This window comes from Phacochoerus africanus, chromosome 5 (assembly GCF_016906955.1).
Source record: "Phacochoerus africanus isolate WHEZ1 chromosome 5, ROS_Pafr_v1, whole genome shotgun sequence".
NCBI lineage: Eukaryota > Metazoa > Chordata > Mammalia > Artiodactyla > Suidae > Phacochoerus > Phacochoerus africanus.
This window is the reverse complement of record NC_062548.1, coordinates 59635452-59659864: the sequence shown is the minus strand read 5'-3', so window position 1 is coordinate 59659864 and position 24413 is coordinate 59635452. Positions and strand designations below refer to the sequence as shown.

The window sequence follows — 24413 nt, the reverse complement described above, 5'->3', positions numbered from 1 at the left end:
AGATTCTTAACCCACTGCACCACAGCAGGAACTCCTGGATTGGAAGATTTTATATTAAGATGCCAGTACTATTCAATGTGTACACATTTAAGGTACTCCCTATCAAAATCCATTGATGTTTTTTGCAGAAATAGAAAAATCCATTCGACAGTTCTCATGGGATCTCAAAGACAAAAGAATCTTGGAAAAGAACAAAGTTGGAGGCCTCACACTTCCTGATTTCAAAACTTCACAGTGTGGCACTGGCATAAAGACAGATAGAGCAACTGAATACAATAAAGAGCCCAGAAATAAACTCTAGCATAGATGGTCAAATGATTTTCAACAAGGTATAAGACCTTTCAGTGAAGAAAGGATAATCTTCTCAACAGTGTTAAGAAAACTGGATATCCACATGCAAAAAACTGAAATCGGACTGGTATCTTATACACATCAACTCAAACTAGAACAAAGACCTAAATGGAAGTAAAACTATACAACTCCTAGGAGAAAACTGAGGGGGAGAGTTTTCTTGGATTGGACAATGATTTCTTGGCGATGACACCAAAACCGCAAAAGAAAAACAGATATATTTTGACTACGTCAAAATCTGAGGAGTTTCCGCTGTGGTGCAACAGGACATGCAACATCTTGGGAGCACTGGGACACAGGTTCAATCCCCAGCCCAGCAAAGCCAGTTAAGGATCTGGCGTTGCTGTAGCTTTGGCTTAAGTTGCAATTGTGGCTTGGATCTGATCCCTGGCTGGAACCCTGTATGCTGAGGGGCAGCCCAAAAAGAAAAAGAAAAAAAAATTGCACATACATATCAAAAGACTACAATCAACAGAGTGAAAAGAAAATATTTCCAAATCATATATGCGATAAGGGATTAATATCTAGAATATAAAAAGACCTCCTAGAACTTAACAACAAAAAAGCAAACAATCTTTTTTAAAGATGGCCTAAGAACTTGAATAAACATTTCTCCAAGAAGATTCACAAGTGGCTAACAAGCACGTGGGATGATAAAATGGTGGTCAGCATCAGTAGAACTGGTGGTTGCGAGGGGGTGGGGAACAGGGTAGTGGGTGTTGTTTTACCGGTAGAGAGTTTCAGGTTTGCAAGATGAGAGGAGAGTTCTGGTGACTGGATGCATAACAAAGTCAATTACCTAACACTGCTGAACTATGTAGTTAAAAATGGTTTAAGAAGGTAAATTTTCCATTATGTATATTTTACCACAACCAAAAATTGAATTACTAATAAAGGTATCAGAAATTATTTTTAAAATGGATCACAAACCTACGTGTAAACTAAAACCATAAAACTCTCAGATGAAAACAGAGGAATAAATTTCCATAAGCCTGGAATAGTCAGTGGTTTCCATTAGATAACACCAAAAGAACTGAATTCATCAAAATTAACAATTGTGCTTCAAAAGACAGCATCAATAATGTAAAGAGTCAACCACAGATTGAAAGAAAACATGTTTTCAAAGGCCAATCATCTGTCTTGAAGGAACTGGTAAGTATAATACACAAAAAAACCTCTTTATAACTCAACAATAAAAAGACAACTTAATTGAAAAATGGACAAAATATCTGAATATTTTCCCAAAGATATGTAAATGGCTTATAAGCACACGAAAACCTGCTCAAAATCATTAGCAATTAGGGAAATGCCAACCAAAATCCTAGTCAGATACCACTCGATACCTTCATATCCAGAATGGTTATAATCAAGAAGATGAAAAATAATAACTATGGTGATATGGAGAAATTGAAATCCTCATAAATTGCTGGTGACAATGGAAAATGATGTGGGAAAGTCCGGCAGTTTATCAGCTGAAGTTGGAGTTATCATATGACCTAGTAATACCACTCCTAGGAATATACCCCCAAAGAAATAAAACATGTCCACATAAAACTCATGTATGAATGTTCATATTGTTAGCCATAAATGCAAACAACCCAAAAGCTCATCAAATGATAAATGGATAAATAAAATGTGGTATATCTGTGCTACAGAATATTATTCAGCAATAAAAAGGAATCAAGTACAAATATATGCTACAAACCGATGAACCTTGAAAATGTGATGAAAGAAGCCAAAAACAAAAGGCCACACATATTACATAATTCTGTTTTTATCAAATGTCCACATGAGGCCAATCTAGAGACACAGAAAGTATATCAGCAGTTGCTAGAAGCTGGGAGTGGGGTAGAGGGAAGGCAAGTAACTGCTAATGGAGACGGGACTTCTCTTTGGGGTGATTTAAATGTTCTGAAATTAGACAGTGGTGATGGTTTCATAACTCTGTGACTCTACTCAAAACAAAACAAAACCAAAAACTGAATTGTATACTTTAAGGGTGAATTTTACAGTACCTGAAGTCCTCCAAATTGAGCTCTCGATAAAGCTGAAATTAAGAAAAGGATCAGGTTCTATACAATAATTTATCAAATTTTATTTTTAATAAAAATTGTACCACTTAAACAGATATACAAGTTAGTGAAAAAAAATCCATCATTTCCCCTTTCCCAGTAAAAAGCAGTACAGTGAACCTCAGTGATTTTCTGTAATGATGACCAGTGCTGAAGTGGAATTCTCACAACTTTAGGTGAATCTTTAAGAAAGCAAGTGAACTACGGAATACTTGATTGCTTTAACTCCAATGAACTAAAGATCTGTAAAGAAGCTATGGCTCGTCCATTATTCTTCAATACTGAAAATAAAACTGGAAACTCAGTTTCATATCTGGCTCTCTACTGTACTATGTGATCAGAATAAAATGATTCTAAACTTTTTCAAGCATTTCATGATTTTCAGTCTTGCCTTCTACAGTCAATAACTACTGTTTCAGTTTGCTCTGAATCCTTCTGAGGATCAGGCGTGTTATTCATCCAATGTGATTCTGACAAGAGTTACAAAATATAGGGCGTAAGGCCCAGACCTGGCCAAGATCAGGTTCTCATCCCTTTTTCCACAGAGATTGGTCTAATATAAGAGCAGATGATCCAGGCAAGACAAGAGTCCTTTTATAGATTTGACCCATGGACCCTAGAGAAGGAGGCAACCTCTCCTCCTCTTGGATCACAGATCTAAAGGATGTGTACTTTTGTAGAACACTGGCCTCTTTCCCTTTATGTACAGCAGGCCTGCCTGAAAACAAGGCCAGGAAACAAAAACAGTCAAGAGATGGAGGCAGGGAGCCCTGACATCATAATCCCAGGCTTTGCATCCAGCTATGCCTAATGCGTGATAGTAATACTTTGAGGTACTTCAGTGAATTAATGCAAATGAAGCATTTTGTCTTCAAGAAATCAAACACAATTTATTTTAGAACTAAAGAGTACAGACTGACTAAAAAAGCTTTATCCTAAACTTTCCCGACAGACATCTCACCCGGCTCCATGTTGATTTTAATAGTCCCCTCAGTGGCCTTCACAGCATTCCCAAAGGATGTACAAACTGTATCAAACTGGTTGAAGAGTCAAGTTTGAAAATAAAGTCTTTCCATCTTCTGTGCTTCAGAACAATTCTTAAAACACACCTATGATGTTCCCAGCCCACAACTGTTCAATTAATTCTCCTAAAAATATTTAGAACAAGAGAATTGGAAAAAATTAAAATTTAAAAAAAAAAAGAGAGAGAGAGAATCATTTACTTTATACATACTGAAAACCAGAACTTATCCATTTTCTTTAGTGTTCCGAGGAGGGAAAAACTGGTTCAATAGAACAGATGTGACGAAAAGTGTGTTTCTTATTTTGGCTTCTCTGTTTCAAAGGCCAGAAGAAATCCTCTGTTGTTTTCATCTTGGTTTCAACACAGCAGTATCAATATCCTTTTCTTCCTCTGAATCTTGATCTGGCATCTAACTGAAAATATACAAATAAATCATGTTTTGGAGGGGTGTTACTACATGAGAGAAGTAACCTAGTTTCACTTATCTCAGCTACCAAGGGAAAAAAAAATAACAAAGATGGCACTAAAAACAAAAGTCATTTTAAGGTCACAATAAGGAGTTTCTTCTCAAAAAGAGTCCAAATTACGTTCATCATTTTTCTCTGAAGTATAATATATGCTATTCTTTCAACAAACTTGACTTTCGAATTAAGTTTCATTTGTGTTAATATCCAAGTGTATTTAAAATCTTTAAATAGCAACTGAGAAAAGAAAGAACCCTGAAAAATGTTAAGAAAACACACAGACATCCAGGGGTTAAAAATCCTTAAATTACTATTCCTAGGTCAGGTGCATGTCCTCTGACTTAAGCCTCACAGTGCAGCCACTTCTTAAGGGTGGTATGGTAGGGAGAAGGATCCTAAAGTGGGTGGAGAGGGCAAAACTGCAGACAGTCCATACCATTCCCCAGGGACTATTTTAGAACTAAACGCCATTAATGAGAACAACACAGCCAGTTCCGGACAGATGGCTGTTTCTTCACCTGAGCACTAAATAAAGTAGCTAAGAGCCACATTTTCAAAAAATAAGTAAGATTCAAACACAAGAATCATGAGCAGAATGTGAGATGCTTATCTACGAGGGCACAGCGGATTCCAACTCACCATCTCACTTTCACTGGGTTATATGCTGTTTGAAATATGAAGCAGAATCACCAGCACAATTTAAATTGCTTTGTTTCAGGTTTTTGCCAAGAGTGCATAATTGAAGTTGCACTGGTTAAGTGTGACATGACTCAACCTTCCTACAGGACTGACAGTGAATCAGTCTTGGGGATTCCTGGCTCCAAGAACCTCTAAGTCTGATGAAAAGTTCCCTGCACTGCTCCCTCTGGTGTCAAAGTATGAGTGAAGCTCTACCTTGTACTGATATTTAGAAATGGTCAGAAGCATTTTTACTTTTTACTCAAGATTGTTACAAGTTTCTGCAGAAGGTAGATCAACTGTGGAAAATGTTTACATGTTCTAATTTATTCAAGGTCTTTGGAGATCAAAGACTGAGCTTCAGGCAGGGAATTACAGAGAGTTTATTACAAATTCAGTCATTAGATTAAAAAGGACAACTCATCACTTCCCTCATAACTTTATGACGTCTCAATTATTTAAACATAAGTTAACATTCTTGGAAGATTTAAAGGCTTTCATTTCACATGGATAACAAAACTATGTGAGAGAAGGCAAGAAAATCCTCCTTTCCTACATTAAATGACAGGTAAGTATGGCAGAGAACTGTGTCAGTTGAGAAGGGAAAGAGAACATGGCCAAATTTAAACCTCCCTGGATCCGATTAGTTAGCAAACAAGCTCAAGTTCTTGTCTGGCCTCCCAGGTCTCAATATCCTGTGCTCTCTGCTGCTCCTCTCCAAAAAGGGAAGAGACTTGAGTGCTATTTCTCAACAAACAAAACAGCTTCAAGTCCAAATTACTGCCATCTTTAATGGATCTCCATTTTTCTGATTTCATATCTTCTATTCACAAAGAGAAGGCTCTCAGTCTCTATTCCAAAGATCTCTGTGGATCTTTGAAATTAAAGAACATTAATTAACATTCTCTTAGGCTCTCTTTCCACAATTCTCACTCTAAAAATTCAAACAGGAGTTCCCATTGTAGCTCAGTGGAAATGAACCTGATTAGTATCCATGAGGACTTGGATTTGATTCCTGGCCTCGCTCAGTGGGTTAAGGATCTGGCACTGCTATGAGCAGTGGTGTAGGTCCCAGATGCACTTGGATCCACCGTTGCTGTGGCTGTGGTGTAGGCCGGCAGCTGCAGCTCCGCTTTGACTCCTAGCCTGGGAACCTCCACATGCCACAGGTGTGGCCCTAAAAAGCAAAATATAAAAATAAAAATTCAAACAGACACCCACATTTTCTCCTAGTCACAGCAGCATGTAAGACCTAGTGCATACACCCTGAGCCCCATATCACAGGTCTGTGTAACCCAGCAAGTGGCCCAAATACAGTGACTGACAGCAGCTCTTCCCTATTACACTCGCCAAGACTGCACGCTCACTCTTTCAGAAATTCATGAACTTTAGCAGCTATAGTTAGCGTAATGACAAAGTAACAGAATAATTAATCAGTGTGGGTGTTCATGAACACTACCTAATAGTAATTCACTAGGTAAGAAAAAAGAAATATATCCTTTTTTCCAAGTGGTATCACTGCAAGCTATTTATAATTACTAAGTCACATATTTCACTCCAGAGTTAATTTTTTAGTATAAGCTTTTAAAAATCTTTAACCACTTACCATTGATCTTTTACACTCAAAAAATGAGTATTGCAAAGCTTTGCAGCTTCCTTCCTTCAGACACTGTCGAGGGGATTTTCCTTCCTACAACACATAAAACAATATAAATAACTGGGAAATCTTTGTACTTTGTGATTGACAAAGTACAAGATAACTGTCCTTCTGGAAATAGTTCTTTTTTAAAAAGTTATACAAAAGAAAATAGTATATTACATAAAATGTAATTTGTAATTCATTTTGACTGTTGGTACTTAAGAAGAAAGGGGTAGAGTGAAAAAAATCATTTGGGGGCACTTAAGGGTGCCCCTGAATTCTTGAAAACACTGGCTTTCATGGGATACTTTTCTTTAAAATGTTATATAAAAATCTAGGAGTTTCGGTGGAGGCTCAGCAGAAACAAATCTGATTAGTATCCGCAAAGATGTAGGTTCGATCCCTGGCCTCGTTCAGTGGGTTTAGGATCTAGCATTGCCATGAGCTGTGGCGTAGGTCATAGATTCGGCTTGGATCTGGCATTGCTGTGGCTGTGGTGTGGTGTAGGCTGGCAGCTATAGCTCCAATTGGACCCCTAGCCTGGGAACTTCCATATGCTGCAGGTGCAGTCCTAAAAAAGCAAAAAAAAAAGTCCTCAAGACAGAGAAGAAAGGCATGTGTGTCAGAGACAGACAGAGAGGGAAAGAGAGGACGTGCCCATGAGCGATCAGGCATGCTGGGGTGAATGGGAAGTTTGGTTCTGGAAGGTGGTATCAAGTGGCTTTAAAGTCTCCAATTATAACACTTTTAATGCAAGCAATTTTACCTCAACACATCTCTGCATTTTCTTACCCTGTCCCACCACTGTCAAGGACTATATCGAGAAGCTCAACTGAGTAAGAACTGGAAGAGGAAAGCGAGATTTGAACAGAACTTACATATACTGGCGAGGGAAGATGTGCCTGGGTCCAATGTGAAATGAAATCATCTTTAAGCAGTGAAAGCTCATAAGAGCTTTAGAAAATTGGATTAAACCATTCATTTTCTGCCATCGGGACAGGCTATTGCCACAACAATGTTCCCCGGGGGAAATGCTTATTTCTGACTTAACACTTATTTAAATGTCAGACTAGACAAAGTAACAGCTGCAAAATAAGAGCTAAAATTTTAGTATTTAGTAGAGAAACATGGGATAAAAATCCTAATACTACCTCTTCATTATTGTAAAATATTTTGAACAAATATACTGCCATAAATTTAACTTAACACAAAGGCACTTAACTATACTAGATACATGGAAATATCTACAGAAAGTGTATTTCAAAATTCAAAGAGCCAAGATTAAAAAACAAAAAACCAAAAAAAACAAAGAGCCAAGATTAAAAATTAACTGCTGGAAAATTTCTTTTTGAAAGCCCTACCCTACTTATTTGTCTAGTAACTAAACACTCACAAGGACTTTAAAAAAAATTCAGAACTGTCCTAGATCAGTTTAGTGGGAAGTTATAAAGTCAATACAAGATATTCCTGCCATCACAGAACTTAACTAGCAGGCAGGAGAAGGTGTACACTTGCCAAGTTCACTGGCAATGTGAGCAAGTCACAAAGCAGAGGAGGAGGTACAAGGGAGAACAGGGAATGGTCTTCAAGGGGTTCTATTTCCCAGGAATGTAAACTTATAAAACAACATCTGGATAAAGGAGAATGAACTTGAACCTTCTGAATCATCTGAGGTTTAATGACATTAAACCGATTTGCAATTCATGAGGGGAAAAAATCAAAACATTTCATTCCTATTAAAGAAATAATAAAACATACACTGCTTATAAATATTAGCTTTATGCAGTGCTGGACAATATAAAAGACCACAAAATCTTCCTACTCAAGCTAAGTTCCAGTGCAAAAGGAGTCAAGCAATTTTGTTTGAGAATAAAAACCCTGTTCCGTTAACTTTAAACGCTCAAACAACCACAATCAGGTGCTCTAAAACCTCAACAGATTTAGTGCTGATTCTCAACACTTTAGAAGATGCTAATGAGGTTGGCTAGAGTACTACCTAAGCAGAAACACCTGGTGCAATTATGCACCAGGAAAAATGTAACTCACATCCCCCGCTCCAGGAATTTCCCCTCAGGGAGGTTTTTGACACCCCAACTCTATCACTGCAATCGCTCCCCCAAACTTTTATTTTGCAAGTGCCACACTCCTAGTTTTTACTGTGAAAAAAAGCTGGAGGGTACCACATCTGTGGCATTCCTGATCCCCGGTAATCTTGGTTCTAGTTTTTACGTCTGCTTGGGTCCTAGATCTGAATTGTCATCCACATCAAGGGATTCTCAAAAGTGAACCAGGACAAAACAGTAGCAAGCTTCTTCGCATTATTAGGTTCCTCCCTTAAACTCTGTAAGGGGGTGGCCCATATGAACAATGTGGAGACAGATAAAAGACTACAACTACACAAAAGACTGTAATTTATAAACTAAGGCTTCCCAAACTATATCCAAGACTGCTTCTTTTTCACAGGCTTTCAGGGTATACTGCCAACTGCCTAGTGGGAAGATCCATCTAGATACCAAACTTAAGAGAAAGGTTACTTCATCTTCCTTCACCTCCACCTCTGATGGCAGACTGCTAACTGTCCTTTAGCATTCACGCTTCCCTTTTAGTGGGGCATATGGCAGGGCTAGATTTCCCAGCCACCTCGAAGCTGGGTAGTCATGTGACTAAGTTCTAGCCAATAAAATAGTCCTTATATTTACTGACATGTAAAACTTCTGGGTTGGTACTTAATAGAAAGTGGCTTGCCCCACTTTCCTCCATCCTGTTATTAGGTCTGATGATAAGGAAGCAAGGCAATCTTGACCACGAGTGTGAGAGTAACATCTTGCCTCCCTTTGTAGCCCCTGAGCCCATAGATCAACAGTGTCCATGGATTAGACTAGATCCTGCTTATAGGCACAGGAGCAAAAGAGAGAATTCTCTATCTTGTTTAAACCACTGTTATTCTGGGTCTCTGTAACATTTATCTGAACCTATAACCTAACTAACACACTTCCAAGCTTGTGTGGTCAAGCTCAGTGGTTCCCAAACATGGCTATGCCCAAGTCAACCTGGGCCACTTTTTAAGAGAGATGAGGAGAACAGTTGGAATTTGTATTATTTTTTTTTAGGACTGCACCCATGGCATATGGAAGTTCCCAGGCTAGGCGTCTAATCAGAGCTGTAGCTGCTGGCCTACACCACAGCCTTAGTAACACAGAATCTGAGCCGTGTGACATACACCACAGCTCACAGCAACACCAGATCCTCAACCCACTGAGCATGGCCAGAGATCGAACCCGAATCTTCATGGACACCAGTTGGGTTTTTACCGCTGAGCCACAATGGGAACTCCAGGAATTTGTACTTTTAAGTGCTCCACCCCCATCTACAGGTGATTGTGATGAAAAGCCAAAGGTCTGGAAGCTGTTAATGGAGACAGAAAGGAGTTAACTTGTAACTGAGTTCCTTGCGCATAGTTTAACTTGTTTGATCTCCCAGGAGTCTTAAAATCCTGGGAGATCAAAGATGTTTTTCCAAGAGATGCCTTTTGAACCTGCTTTTTCCTTGCTTCTCTTCTCCAGCCCCACTGGAGTTTACATCCCTATCACTATTACCCCGAGTTTCTCTGAGCCCCTATATTTCCTTGACTATCTCTCACTGCAGTCCTCGAACTAAAAAGTTTATATTGAATTCCTAAGACACGGTCCAGCAGCTTTTCAGGTGGAATAGACCGTCTAGGAGAGACTTTGGTATCATCTGCTGAGAGATCACAGTAACTTCTTTATTCAGGAAGCTAAGAATCGAAAAACCGTATGTATCATAAATTAGGTGGCCATACAAGAGCAGGCACAAACCTCAGCAGAACCTCCTTGGTCATATATCCTTAGTAGGAAGTGCTGGGCTGGAGCTGCCAGTGACACCATCCAAGGCGGCAGGCTATCAACCTGGATTTGCATAACAAGAATTGCCTCAGTATTGCCCTTTTATAGTCCAGCTGAAGTGACCATTCAGGATGAATTTAACAAACTATAAATGCATTTCCATTTAAGAGACTGTTTTAAACATCACATTCTCCTAGTCGACCCAATTCAGCAACAAAAAGGCCACACACTCAATGGGGGAAAGTAATGTCTGTGCCATGTGTCCTGGTCCTTATCTCTGCCTACAGCTTTCAAGCTTCCCAGAGATCCCATTACTACACAGAGGCAAATGTGTCCCATTCAGCTGTGTGCCCTCTGAATTAGACTTGTCACTCAAATGTTTGCTAAATCAACCAGTCATGGCAAAAAACCAACTTCCTATTCTCCTAGCCACCAGTATTCCTCTGCCACTTCCAGAGTTTCCTTCCTCAGTCCTGCTCTGTGCCTGAGCTCCTCACTCTGACACACAAGAGCCTTCACACATGGTGACCTTCCACTCAAGCCTCGGGTCACATTGCCCAGGCTACAGGCCAGCATGGCGCCAGCTCCCCATGGTGCCCCCACACCTCCCTGTTTCTGCAATGCTGTTCTCTCAGATTCTCCCCACAACCTCCACAGCCCCCACTCCTTTACTTAATAAACCACTTCTCAACCTTTAAGGCTCAGATCAAATATCACCTCATCTGTGACAAGTTCCCAAATTCCAAGTAAGTTGCTCTCCATTGGGTGTCCAAGGCATTTTCCTCCCCTACCCATTAAACGATTTCCTAATTGCTTACATTACCCTTATCACAGGAAGTTAGCCCCTTACACATCTGTTCTTCCCATCAGACCAAGCTGATGCAGGTAGTGATTGTAACTAGTTCATCTCTGCATCACCTGTGCCTGGTATAATTGCTGCCACTTAGTAGGTATTTACTAGGAGCTGCCTGAATACATGCACCAATGAAGTAGCAGGAAGGAAACAGCCGGGGACAGGGCCTGTCTCCTCAGCTGAATGACCAAGTTGTATTAGATAACCTCTTACATTCATATCTGCTCTGAAGTTTTACCAGACACTGGGAGGCCAGTCTGGCCAACCGCCCAAATCAGGGAAACAAACATAAAGCAGAAATCAGTAGAAACACCTGATATAGCCTCTGGGGGTAGTTATTTTTTCTTTGAAATAAGGGCAACCTTTTGCCTTTTCTTCTTTTTTTTTTAAGGGCCCCAAGAGTGGCACACTTAAGTTCCCAGGGTAGGAGTCGAATCAAGAGCCACACAGGATCCGAGGCGAGTCCGGGACCAACACCACAGCTCAGAGCAACGCCGGATACCTAACCCAATGAGCAAGGCCAGGGATGGAACCCGAAGTCTCAAGGATACTTGTCGGGTTTGTTACCCGCTGAGCCACAATGGGAACTCCGAGGGCAACTTTCTGAAATCATATCTCCAAATGCAAAAATAACTACTGACTACCCTCTCACCAGGCTGTTTTAATTGGAAAATGTTTTTGTGCTTTAATTGGTTTTCAGGCCAGAACCCAGCTCCCCCGTCAGCTCTGAAACCCACTGCATTCAAATTGGCTCCTGAGAAGAGCTGTGGCTGTAGTGAGGGAAAAACCTGAGAATAACCTTCCATTACCGCACAAAACCAGCAGTAGGGGGAGCTCTAAGATACAAAGTGGAGAAAAGGCGCTTACAATTTACCCAGGAATGCACGGAACTCCAGCTCAACAACAAATTCTAACCAACACAAGGCAAAATATAGTATCTTTTCAGCCACAACTGAACAGAGAAAAAAGAAACTACTAGCCAACACAGTGTGCCAAGCTCTAACTTACTGATTCTTATCAGTTGAATAGGAAACCTGTCTATTCTTCATGCCTCCAAAACCTAGCAGAGTGGCAGCATTCAATGCCTATTTTCGCAACTGAAACGGTTTCCCTTTTACAAAAACCCAATGGGGAGGCATCTTTATCTCCAATTTCACACCGTTGGAAAGTGAGGCTCAGACAGCGGATTTGCCCAAATTCATTAAGTTGTTGCTGCGCTCAATACCCAGGACGGAGAACTCAGAGGCACGTCTTTTAACCGCCAGCGGCCTGAGCGGGGCCCTTCGCCGGCCCCGCCTCCCCGCTTCGGGCTTCGGTCACCCCGAGCCCCCGGCCGCGCTACCTGGAGCACGCAGTCCGACTGCAGCAGACACGCGCCCAGGTCCTCCTTCACGCCCGCGCACGCGCCGCCCTCCGGCTTGTCCTCGTAATACCGAGGCATGACTGCGCCTCCCGCCCGCCGCGGCCGGGACACACACGAGTCTGCAACCGAGCCCGACACGGTACGACGCCAGGGACCCCCGCAAAGGGCGGAACCGGAAGCCGGCAGCAACCACTTCCGGCGAGCGCGCTTTGGAGGGCGAGACCCAGAGGCCGCGCTTGCGCACGCGCGGCGAAACTGGGTCACGTGATGTGGTGCGCCTCCAGCGTCGCCGACGTTGCTGAAAGGGAAGTTGGCCCAGCGGCTGCTGAGCTCGGCTGCTGCGCGGATGTGCTGGGTCAGTTTGGAGCGGGTGGAGGCCGCCGCGGGGCTCTAGGTGAGACCTGCCGATCGTCGGGTCCGCGCATGTCTTGGGCTCTCCCCGGGCCTTTTCCTCTGCCGTCTCACTGCCCTGGGTCACCTGGCGCTAGAGTGACCGCGCCCAGGTCCGGCTGCTCGGCCTGTGGTAGGACTGCCAGGCAAAATCAAGGAGGCCAGTTACAGTTGAATTTCAGATAATTCAGTAATGTTTTGATATGCGTATGTGCCACGTAGTGTTTCGGACCTGCTTATACTAAAAATTACTCCTGTATCTGAAATCCAGATGTAACTGGGCGCCCAGTGTTTTTATGCTAAATCTGGCCGTTCTATCGGCGGCCCGGGTCAGCGGGAAGCAGCTGGGCCTGGGAGGCGCTGCTGGCGTCCCGGTGGCCTGGGGCGTGAAACTGGGCACTGAGCTGCTGGCACGGAGCGTGGGGGCTGGACTCCCACGCTGTCATTCCCCACCTAAACCACTTACTTTGGAGTTTTGGTTTGTTTTGACATCACATTCTAGGGAATGAATTACGTGCTGGTTATACACTGATGGACCTGTCTGATAGGGCATTTATTTTACCTCGTCCATAACATGGTTTCTGTTTGGCTTAAGCAAAGGCTTTCCCCTAAAAGCCTTAGTTGGTTAAGAGCAAAAATTGAAGGGTGGAATTTTGAGCCAGAGTGCGTGAGTTGGAAGTTTGTTTCCAACACTAGCTCTGCTCTTGAGAGGGTCACTTCATCCTCCAGCGCCTCCGTTGTCGCTCTCAGCAGTAGCTCGCTGGGACCGTGGTTGAGGATCTAGGGAAGCGAAGTGTGGGGAATGGATGGACCGTGTAACAGTTCAGAAGGGCGTGGGGCAGCCCTTGCCTGAAGTGTAATCAGTTCTCCAGCCCCCAAACCGGCCTCAAAACCACCTGCATCCCCTTTTAAGCCCTCTTCTTAAGGATCTGAGCCCAAATGTAAAGTGATCTCCCACCTAAATAATTCAGAAGAGGGGTGCTAGCCAGCCATTCCTTCGGATAACTTGTAAAAGAGTTTTTTCTCTTCCATCTAGGAAGATGTTACCAAGTACATCAGTGAATTCCCTAGCACAGGGGAATGGAGCCCTGAATTCCAGGGATGCAGCAAGGCACACAGCTGGAGCAAAACGCTACAAATACCTGCGCAGGCTTTTTCGTTTTCGGCAAATGGACTTTGAGTTTGCAGCCTGGCAAATGCTCTACCTGTTCACGTCCCCACAGAGAGTTTACAGAAACTTCCATTACCGAAAGCAGACAAAGGATCAGTGGGCCAGAGATGACCCTGCTTTCTTGGTCCTATTAAGTATCTGGCTCTGTGGTAAGTGTTAGTTTTTTTGCAATAAAGTTAAAGAATAAATTGAGTCTTTCAGGTCGGACTTGTCATTTCGAGAGTCTTTTGTTATCATCATGTCACAGGTCACAATTTGAGGATCTCTGAAACTGTTTCTGCCTTTCTGGAGCCTCACAAATCTCAAAAGACGGAAAGTGGTATTCTTCCTGGTTCTGAAGGTCCCAAGCAGATGCCAGAGTAACCTGTTTCCTCGGAACTTTGAAAAGCAGAGGACAGAGTCACCCCATGTCTTTTTTTTTTTTCTTAAGGCTGCACCTGAGGCATACATAAGTTCTCAGGCCAGAGGTCAAATCAGAGCTACAGCTGCCAGCGTACACCACAGCCACAGCAACACAGAATCTGAGCCATGTCTGTGACGTATACCACAGCTCATGGCAATGCCAGATCCTTAACCCACTGAGTGAGGCCAGGGATTGAACCCGCATTCTCATGGATACTAGTCGGATTTGTTTCCACTGCGCCACAACGGGAACTCCGTTCCATGTCTTTCAACTACCATGATAAAGAAACTGGTACCCAAATGCAAACTTCCTGTGAAAAAGGACTATTGAGCTTAGAGATTGCATTTTGCGGTCAGCCCAGTCCAGAGTGGGAGTTCTAAAAGCACTGATGGGAACTCGAGAAACTACTTTTAAGTTCTCTTGTGGTAGAGTGGAAGGGTCTGAACCACCTTTGGGGTGTTGGATTTTTTTCACCTCTAACTGGACTTGAGTATATGCATGCCTTTTCAGCACTGGTGGTGTTCTGTATATTGGGGCTACTCTGGTGAACCATAGACAGATGGGGGCGGCCTCGGTAAAATTCACATATCTCAGTTGGCCCTTCTGTGTTCCCAGATGATCTGCATTTCTTAATCAGTTACATCAAACACACTTTTGGGGTTTTGATTACATACTTTTGGGATCTGAAAGGCAGAGACAAGCCCTGTATCCACAGAACCTAGCACAGTGCCTGAATGAATTTCATAAATCTTTCTTGCAGTGTCCACTATAGGATTTGGCTTTGTGCTGGACATGGGATTTTTTGAGACAATAAAGCTGCTCCTTTGGGTTGTGTTCATAGACTGCGTAGGCGTCGGTCTGCTCATATCAACGTTAATGTGGTGAGTACCATAACTTCGGTTTTTCAGATGCTGCTGTAGAGCCTCTGTTGGCTCGCCTCAGAGAGTAACCGATGGGAATTAAAACAAGATAGATGAACTGAAAGCACTCATTTTGGCAGCCAAGGTCATTATAACTTGTCCTCCTGTGTCAGTTCCTAGATCAGAAAGTTCTCTAAGGATCTGCCTTGTCAAAGTGCAGCAAATAAGTGAATCAAACTAATGATTGTGTCATTATTAACACAATCCCTGATTTTGTAAAAATAAGACGCAGTTAGCCAGTTCTGCTTAAGTTGTCTGGATGATGGCACAATTTCCTGCTGCGTTTGTCCATGGGTCACTTCTAGATGTGTAAGATGAGGGTTGTGTCATGGCATCTGACTTTGAACCTTGGACATTAAGTGAAGTGCACTTGAAAAAGGACTTTTTTTAAAATTATTATTAAACTTTCAGTGCCTTCCTGCTGAGAGACACATATGCAGGTTTTACTGACCGGGTTCTCTGTCTGACTTCATTCAGGTTTGCTGTGAAAATGGTAGTATGCTGCGTATACAGCTAGTGTTTGGTTTCTTCAGTCTGCTCCCTGGGCAGTGCTCCTGTGTGGTTGGCATGCTGGGCTTAGGGTGTGGATGTGCCAGCCAGCTCAGCAGGGGGCCAGTGGTGGTGCCTGTATATCAGAGAAAATGCTAGAACCCGGGGTCGTAGACCTGGGTTCCAGTGCCAGCTGAGTCACTTACTGTGAGCTCCTTAGTCCCCATTTCCTGTCTTGGGGGATGGCACTAATCATCTATTTGTAAGGTATTTGAGATGACTGTGGTCTGAAAAGCACCTTGGCAGATAGTATGCGCTCAGTAAAATGGTAGCTGTCATTATTTTAAGCTGGATTCTGAGACACTAACCTCTGACGATACCAACCTCTGACTTTGCTTTATAACCTGACTAGTAGAGTACAGGTTTTATACGTGGTAAGTGCATCCAGCGCATCATTGATCTAAAATTCTAAAATCTGGCCTCAAGAGAACACTGCTAGAGCTCTCCCGTGGCCTAGGGCTTAAGGATTTGTCAGTGCTGTGGCTTGGGCTTGATCCCTAGCCCAGGAACTTCTGTCTTCTGCATGCCACAGGTGTGACCAAAATAAAAAAAGGAATACTACTAACTAATGGAGGTCATATATTCATTATCAAAATATTCGTGAAAAACAAGGTATATGAAAAATTTCAATAAAGCTTTCAAACAAATAGCCTGTTGCTGGCATTCTGCCCTGAATGCATTGAATCTGCAGGGCCACAGAAACTGGGAGTTTAGTGCCTTTAGTATGAATCTGCACCATAATTTGAGTTAAATGGAAAAGGACTCCGTATATTTTTGAGAAACTACATTATGCTGTGAATTGTGTGAGGAAGTAGAAATAGAAGTAATACTTAGTAATTTCAGTCATCCCAGAGGCATCACAGAAGCCAGCATGAGGCGGTGTCTGGGCAGATGGGGGGGATGATTCCTGGAACCATGTGCAGAGGCAGAGAAGTGGGCAGCTTGAAGGGTCTGGGAATACAGGTGGTACTGGATGACTATGGAGGAGATGGGACTAGAGAAACTGGCCCTAAATGCAATTCAGAGAAAAGAGTTGGACTTGATCTCATGGGCTGCACTTGGGGGGCAGGGGCAGGGGGTAGAGAGGAGGGGGGCTTGGAGGCTTTAATGTAAGAAGTACCGTGACATTCACACTTCAGGATAAATCTTCTCTGTAGCAGTGGAGGAGGAGCCAGAGAGGGTGGTGAGGCTGAATGCGATGGTGGGGTGCGTATTGTAGCAGAAGCGGCCAGGCTGGTGCTGTTGTCACAGCCGATGAGGGGATGTATGCAGGTGGAAGAGGAGGAGCCCTGGCCCCTGGGATGGCCCAAACCTCTGGTGTAGGAGCAAGTGGTGGGTGCAGAAACAGCATCCTGTGCTGGCCACGTGGAATTCACGAGGCTTGTTGAAGATTTGGTGGGAATAAAGGTGCTGCAGACACTGGGGTGGTTAACTTTGTAAAGCTCCAACATCTGGCCAGGATGAGGACATGACACGCATCATTAATACAGAGGTGGGAGGTGAAGACCATAGCTGTCTCTGAGCTCTCTCGGGAGGAGTGTCTGTGTTCTAGAAGACTCAGTCAGAAGCCGGAAGCCCAGAAAGCATCTATTTAAGGGCTAAGCAGAGGGGTAGGAGTGGCAGCAGGACCACAGGATGGGAACTTGGGCAGTGGACCAAGACGCTTGTTGCACTCATTCTCACAGCACCTGTTCTTGGCTACGGTGGAAGGTGTACTGGTTAAGTTCGAGCAGAGCAGTATTATCTTGACATCCTCAGATAACTGAGCACAAGACTGTTTAGTACTGTACCACCTTCTCCCCCTGTCACTGGAGTTGTTCTCTTTTTATTTCCACTGTAGGCATAGCATTTTTTTAACAGTATCCTCGAAATGAAAGCACACATAGGAAAATCCATTGAATTTCCACAACTGGGTTTATAATACAAATAATCCTTTCTGTTCTTTTCCTTCGAAGATCCTTTGTTCTATTACCTACATGTCTATCTTTTCATCCATTCATCATTTTATGGAACAAGTAGGCCTGTGGAACAGTGACATGAGCTCGAGTGATCTTGTGGCTAGTGATGCCACTGGCCACTCTCTCCTTATTGGTTCCTTCTGATTCCCTGACCTTTTCTGGGCTGGAGAGGGGGGGTGAGCCCTGTTCTAAGGTTTGCCCTGTTCTCTGTCTCTGTTCACTCTTTGGGTGATCCCGTTCAGATTCATGGTACTTAATAGCATCTATACACCAGTGGGTTTACATCTCCAGTTTGCACCTCTCCTCTAAACTTCAGGCTCCTGCACTTCTTCCCTCAGACCAGAGGGCTTCTTCAGCATGACTGGGCCAAACCCAAACCCCTGCACTCTCTTCTTGCCCCCAGACCTCTCTCTTCCACTTTGGTTAGTGGTGCCTCAAGTTTCCTTTTGTTTAAGGCAGAAATCTCTCAGTAGTCCCTGATGCATCTTTTCTCTTGGGACCCACGTCCAGTACTTAACTCTTCTTGCTCTGCCTTCCAGCTGTAGCAGGTCCCCAAGTCAGCACCTCCACTGCTACCTGTTACCTCCCACTCGCAGCAGCCCCCTCCTGGGCTCTTGGCTTCCACTCTTGTCCTAGAGTCTCTTCTCAGACCACCAGCCAGAAGAACCCTGTCAGAACCCTGAGTCAAACATTCTCCTGGGAACTCCACGCTCACCTTGGATTTCACCAAGAATAAGATTTCACCAAGAGCGAAAGCCAGAGACTTGCCAGTGGCCACAGGCTCTATCAGATCTAGCTCCTGTTTCTTTTCTGCTTTCATTTCCTGCTCTTCTCACTTATGTCAGGCACTCTGGGTGGCCCTGACACCTCCCCATGCTCCACCTCCCACCTGGAATGCTGTGCCCTGGGAGCCCCATCACTGCCCTTGCTGGGTCCCTGCCCAGATGCTACTCTCTTGGGACTGTCGCCATATTTAACAATTCAGCCTTGTATTTGCCATCCTTCTGACCTGCTCTGCTTTTCTGCTCAGGACCGTCTGACATCTGTTTATATTGTCTGTCTATTCCCACTGGATTGAAGGCCAAAATGTCTGTTTTGTTTGCCACTGTATCTCCAGTGTCTGGAATAATGCTTGGACGTAGAAGGGAGTCCATAAATACCCACAGAATGAATTGTATTGTATTATGAAAGAAATTTTAACTTTGCTCTTCAGGTTTATCTCTAACAAGTATTTAGTGAAACGGCAGAGCAGAGACTATGATGTGGAGTGGGGCTATGCCTTCGATGTGCATCTGAATGCTTTTTATCCTCTCCTCGTCATTCTGCATTTTATCCAACTTTTTTTCATCAACCGTAAGTAGCAGTTATTTCTCAACCTATTATCAGAAAGTCTTCATACTATTCACTGAAAGGAGATTCATTTCATGCATCTCTTCTGCAGATGTTATCCTAACAGACACGTTCATTGGCTGTTTAGTTGGAAATACCTTATGGCTGGTTGCAGTTGGCTATTATATCTATGTGACTTTCCTAGGATACAGTGGTAAGTAATCACTTTTTTTGGCTGGCTGACAACACAACAGGGAGGGGAAAGTTGTTGTAACAGTGATACAGTTATCTTACAGTTACTTTGTGGAGTTCTTGCAGGTACTGTCCTGAGGGTTGTTTATGAAATCTCTTGTTTAACCTCTGATTATTATGATACAGGTTTACTTCTCCCCATTTTTCCAATGAGGAAACAGGCACAGACAGATTAAGTAACCTGCCCATGGTCATGCAGTTAGGAAGTGACAGAGCTGGTATATAACAGATTAAATAATTTCAGGGAACCATGTTAAACCATATTGATGCTCTCCAAGTTACTTGCAGGAACCCACAACCAGCTTTATCTTCCTTTTCTCAAAGGCTTTTGGGTTCTGGGTTACCAGCAGTCAGAGTGATGAAAGCCTTGGGTCCAGCAGATGAGCATGTTTAAAAGCTTGGCTCATTTTCCATTTTCATGATTTTTTTTTTTTTTTAGTTTGAAATATTCTTCATTATGTAAACATCTGTGTTTAAAACAGATGAACCCTGCTCACAATTCATACACTGGACCTAAGACACAGCACCCAGGCTTCAGTGGCCACAGGCAGATAGTGGGGCTCAGGAGCAGGCGGGGCTCCTGGGCTGCACTGAGTCTCAGGACTGGAGGTGCAGAGATGGGGAGGCATCCACAGGCCCACTGCAAGGTCCCAGGCCAGCTCCTGGACTGGAGAAGTGTAGGGGTGAGAGGTTCTGTAGATAATCACAGAAGATCAGGGCCAGCTTTGAGCTCAGGGTATGTGAGGTTATTGTTACATCCTTCTGTCAGTTCATTTTTTCATCATATGGATGAGAAACATATTTACATTATTTTTCATATAAAGAAATCTTTATTAACTAGAGCTAAGTGTAATCTAGATCTTAATTATGATTTATAAGTATTATATATATTTTTTAGCCCTTCCTTTCCTGTCACTCTAGATGATTAGGTTCTTACTGTAAGTACAAGCCCCTTACACTCATGTGTGACCCCATCACCCCCTTGGCTGCTCTGCCAGAGGCCACTTAAACCCCCTCCCCACCCCAGATTGTAATACCTTGTTTTGGGCATTGGGAGTCCTTTTCTCTAGTTCAGGGGAGATGTTTGCAACATGTTGTATTCAGGCTTCTAATGAATTTTCACACTTTGAGACAGTCTGCAGATGTCATCAGCACACTGCCAGTTGATGGTTTCTTTAAGTGGATTTTGGATCACTCTCCTGGGAACTCCCCACAATTTAGACGTTTCTTTGAGCCCAGCCCAATTTCAGTTGGAGGACTACTGGTATGGGAAATATTTAGGCTAGAATGCATGGGATAGGGACCCACTAAGCCATGAGCAAAAAGAAACGTGGCTATCTATTTTATATTATAGAGTTTCAGTTCTTCCCTTCCCTAAAGCCTGGGGCACTAGTTGAGCTCTCACATTCTCAAGGTGGAGGTGTAACGCTTTCTGCATCGGGAAATCTCAGATAGCTGCAAGCTGCTTTTTCCTATAACATCATCCATATGTTAAGACAAGAGTCTGCTGAAGCATCACAGGTTTAAACTCACTGCTGCGTGCGTTAATGTTGGTGATGTTTGTCCCTCACTCTTACCCTTAGTCCTGGATTTGTGTCTCACTCAGCCTTTGTGCTGAGAAACCTCTGCTCAGTTTCTTCATGACCATGAATGAGAAGGAACTAACGCAGAAGACTGGTAATGGTAGGGTCCTTGAGACAGGTCCAGCAGTGTCAGTGAGATTCACAGCAGGGTGCCTTCCCAGCCGCTCATTGTGCGGTGGGGCTGTCTTACAGGATGCTCACTGAGCAGCCCATTACTTTCCTCACCAATTGACATGGGTCTGCTCCTTTTCCAGCACTGCCATTTTTGAAAAACACGGTGATTCTTCTCTACCCATTTGCACCTCTCATCCTGCTCTATGGACTGTCACTAGCACTGGGCTGGAATTTCACCCACATGCTGTGCTCCTTCTACAAGTACAGAGTGAAGTGAAACCATGAGCTGCTTACACCTTCCCTGCATCAGCAGTATTGGGGGAGGGGGGTGATGGTTTCTTGTGCAACATGTAAATAAATGATCATTGTAGATATCTTAAAGGTGTAAAGTTTAAAGATTTGAAGAAATACAGATGTTAACACTGTGTCGAGTACATTCCTTAAAACAAATGTACATTTCTATAATAAATATTTTTCAAACTAAAGCATGTATTTTATTCACTCAATATTTGCACACATGATATACAGTGTACTAAGGGCATGAGGGGAATAGAAAGGTAATACTTTTTTTAATATGAATTACTTTTGAAAGAGCATCCATTTGGAGAACACGAGAACCTGGTCCTTATCATCTGCTTTCCCTCTCCCTCTGTTACTGACAAGGTACAGGGCCCACCCCCATTTCTAGCAGCTGCATCTTAAACTCTCAAATAAGCCACAGGATCCTTGTCTCATCTTCAAAAGTCTCCTTAACTTGGAACCCAAGTAGGAATCACTGTACTTCAGGCTCTAAATATCATTAATAGTACTATCTGCATAAAAAAAAGGAAACCCCAACAAACAAAATACACAAGATTGAAGAGGCCCCTGGTGGCCACTCTTATTCTGGGGATCATACAGCATACATAGCAGCAACCACCTGCATAGCATTGATAATTAGTCTTAGCACTAAAGCTTTTTTCATTCTTTAAAGACTTTCTAAAACCTACGTGTAAAATCCATTGCTATTTTTTTTTGTTTGTTTGTTTTTTTGCCATTTCTTGGGCCACTCCCGCGGCATGTGGAGGTTCCCAGGCTAGGGGTCCAATCGGAGCTGTAGCCACCGGCCTATGCCACAGCCACAGCAACATGGGATCCGAGCCTCGTCTGCGACCTACACCACAGCTCACGGTAACGCCGGATCCTTAAACCACTGAGCAAGGGCAGGGACCGAACCTGCAACCTCATGGTTCCTAGTCGGATTCGTTAACCACTGCGCCACGACGGGAACTCCCATTCCTATTTTCTAACTGAAAATAATTCAACTATTATATCAGTGTTAAAACTACTACTAAAAAAAAACTTGGCACTCATGAAGTTTTACCTATTTTTATTAGAAGGAGTCTTGAATTCAACATGGCTTCTTAAACTTCTTTATTTCAAATACACGTGAACGGTTGTGGCACAGAGCAACAGCAATGGAAGGCACAGTCAGCGGGACCAGTTGTCAGGTTTTCAGTTACAGCAGCACATTGGAAAATAAATAACCTGCCTTTAAAAATCCAACAGGTACCTAAAATATTACTACAGATACTACCCATTCAATCAATGAAGACACTGTAAGGAAAATATGTACAATGCATTTAAGGAGAAAAGAGCATCTGGCACAACCCAGAAAAGCAGCTCCTCAGGCAGCTTCTCCAAAAGGTGCTTCCACAAACACCCAAAGCACTGTGTTCTCAAGGAGAAACCCTTTAGATTTCCATTCCGTAAACGAAACAATCGTTAATGTTTAATCAGCTGGGCTCTAAATCTTTCTTAGAAAACGTTACCGTCTACAGTGAAGTGAAAAGTTATCAAATCTGCTGGTAGTGCATCTTATGGTACCATTTAACATCAGCCATTTTTAAGGCTCAGAGACTGTGTCTTCAAAAGGCATTTTCCCCCAACTGCAGCAGACACTGAGCATTTTGAATAAATAGTGAAAAAGCTAATCAAACTAAAGAACCAAACCTTTGATTCTAGGGCAGTTTGCTAATTATGAATACTGGGAAGCCACTCAGACCAAGTGACACATTCAACAGCCTCCCTAGCATCCAAGAGCATTGAATGTTTCCCACAACAGACAATCCTCATTTTAGAACAATTTCAGCACCACTGTTCCTAACATTCTTATACTCTTCCACACAAAGTGTTTGCCAGTCAACATTCAGTTTACTTATCAAAACATATTCTAAATTCTCAGCTCATGCACACACTATAGAGTGCTGCTCTTTCTGGCTTGTTCCTTTGGATGTGCTCTAGCTAGCATCCAGTAGGTGAAAGTGAGTTTCAGGTAAGAAAAGAGTTTCTATATAGGTACTGATGATATGGGGATACATGTAATAGATCCTTTTTTTTTTTTTTTTTCTTTAAGTAATACTGTGGTGGGGTCTCTTCAGCACTGTAGGTTCACATGCATTGAAGAAATAAAGTAAGCATATTATCATGGCACATATCTGTTAAGATTAATAATTAAAAGTTTACAACTATCAAACTGAATTCTACATGCTACAAACACTGCTACATAGCTGGGAAAAGTTTCCTCTTTAAAGAAAAGAGATCAGATGTCTGAGTTCCCTTAGAACCCTCATATTTGATTATGACTTCAATTTATGGCCTTTTGACAGTCTTAGCCTCTCATTTTCCTTCTTTTAGCTCAACCTTTCTTTCATCAAGGCTATGTGGTTAAAAGCACATAAAGTAATGGAAAAACCAAAATTAAAACTTCATTAGCAATTAATAGCTTGAAAGCAGAGAAGTATTTTGGAAAATATATCCAAGGTACAAAAATTTGGTTAGCATGTATAGGATTTGATCTGTGCTTAGATAATAAAGTAAGCTTTTGGTGAAAAAAAAAAAAATCAGGTCCTTCAACACAGAATAGATTATTTGATCTCTACATAAAGACATACTTTTTTCCCTCTTAATATCTAATTTAAAATAACACTGTTCATCATTCTTAAATAATACAGTGACAGGCTCGCAACAGCCTAGATCAACATAAAGTGACACCCATTCCAGGAAAACAATTCCTTACGCTCTGGACCCTACCCACGCAATCTTGTGCTAGTAGTTCCCTCATGAAACGCTACTAAGACACTGCAAGTCTTTGCCAAAAACCTTCCAGTAATAATTAGTCAAGATCTCCAGCAGAGAATGCCAGATGTGGCCTGGGTATATGATGTGCTAGTGTAAGACGTGTTTATCAAGGAATACCCAGCATGCCAGAGGGAATCAAGTACCAAGACTTCTCCTCATCACTGCTTTAATGTATTCATTTTATATTGCTGCATAAAATCACGGCAAAATTTAAAAGCTTAAAACAACACCCATTTATTATTTGACAGCTCTGTAGGCCAGGAGTCCAGGCAGACATGACCGAGCTCTCACAAGGCTGGAATCCAGGTGCTAGCAGG

At 42.7% G+C, this 24413-nt stretch overlaps 2 protein-coding genes across 4 annotated transcripts; one reads left to right on the top strand and one right to left on the bottom strand.

The window, feature by feature from the left end:
• Positions 1-2426: 2426 nt before the first annotated feature.
• LOC125127837 (cytochrome c oxidase assembly factor 5) lies at positions 2427-12508 on the bottom strand. Its single transcript, XM_047781485.1, has 3 exons — positions 12287-12508; positions 6196-6279; positions 2427-3860 (listed from the first exon to the last, which is right to left on the bottom strand). Exons 1-3 carry the CDS (start codon positions 12383-12385, stop codon positions 3819-3821), a joined length of 225 nt encoding a protein of 74 aa, XP_047637441.1. The 5' UTR covers positions 12386-12508; the 3' UTR covers positions 2427-3818.
• Positions 12509-12552: 44 nt separating this feature from the next.
• UNC50 (unc-50 inner nuclear membrane RNA binding protein) lies at positions 12553-21461 on the top strand. 3 transcript variants are annotated; one of them, XM_047781481.1, is made up of 7 exons: positions 12553-12701; positions 13734-14017; positions 14116-14187; positions 15032-15152; positions 18912-19051; positions 19140-19241; positions 21117-21461. In XM_047781481.1, exons 2-7 carry the CDS (start codon positions 13738-13740, stop codon positions 21251-21253), a joined length of 852 nt encoding a protein of 283 aa, XP_047637437.1. In that variant the 5' UTR covers positions 12553-12701; positions 13734-13737; the 3' UTR covers positions 21254-21461. The 3 variants fall into 3 exon arrangements, with proteins under 3 accessions (XP_047637437.1, XP_047637439.1, XP_047637438.1); XM_047781482.1 differs by having other exon boundaries at positions 12558-12662; XM_047781483.1 differs by lacking the exon at positions 14116-14187 and having other exon boundaries at positions 12554-12701.
• Positions 21462-24413: the final 2952 nt, after the last annotated feature.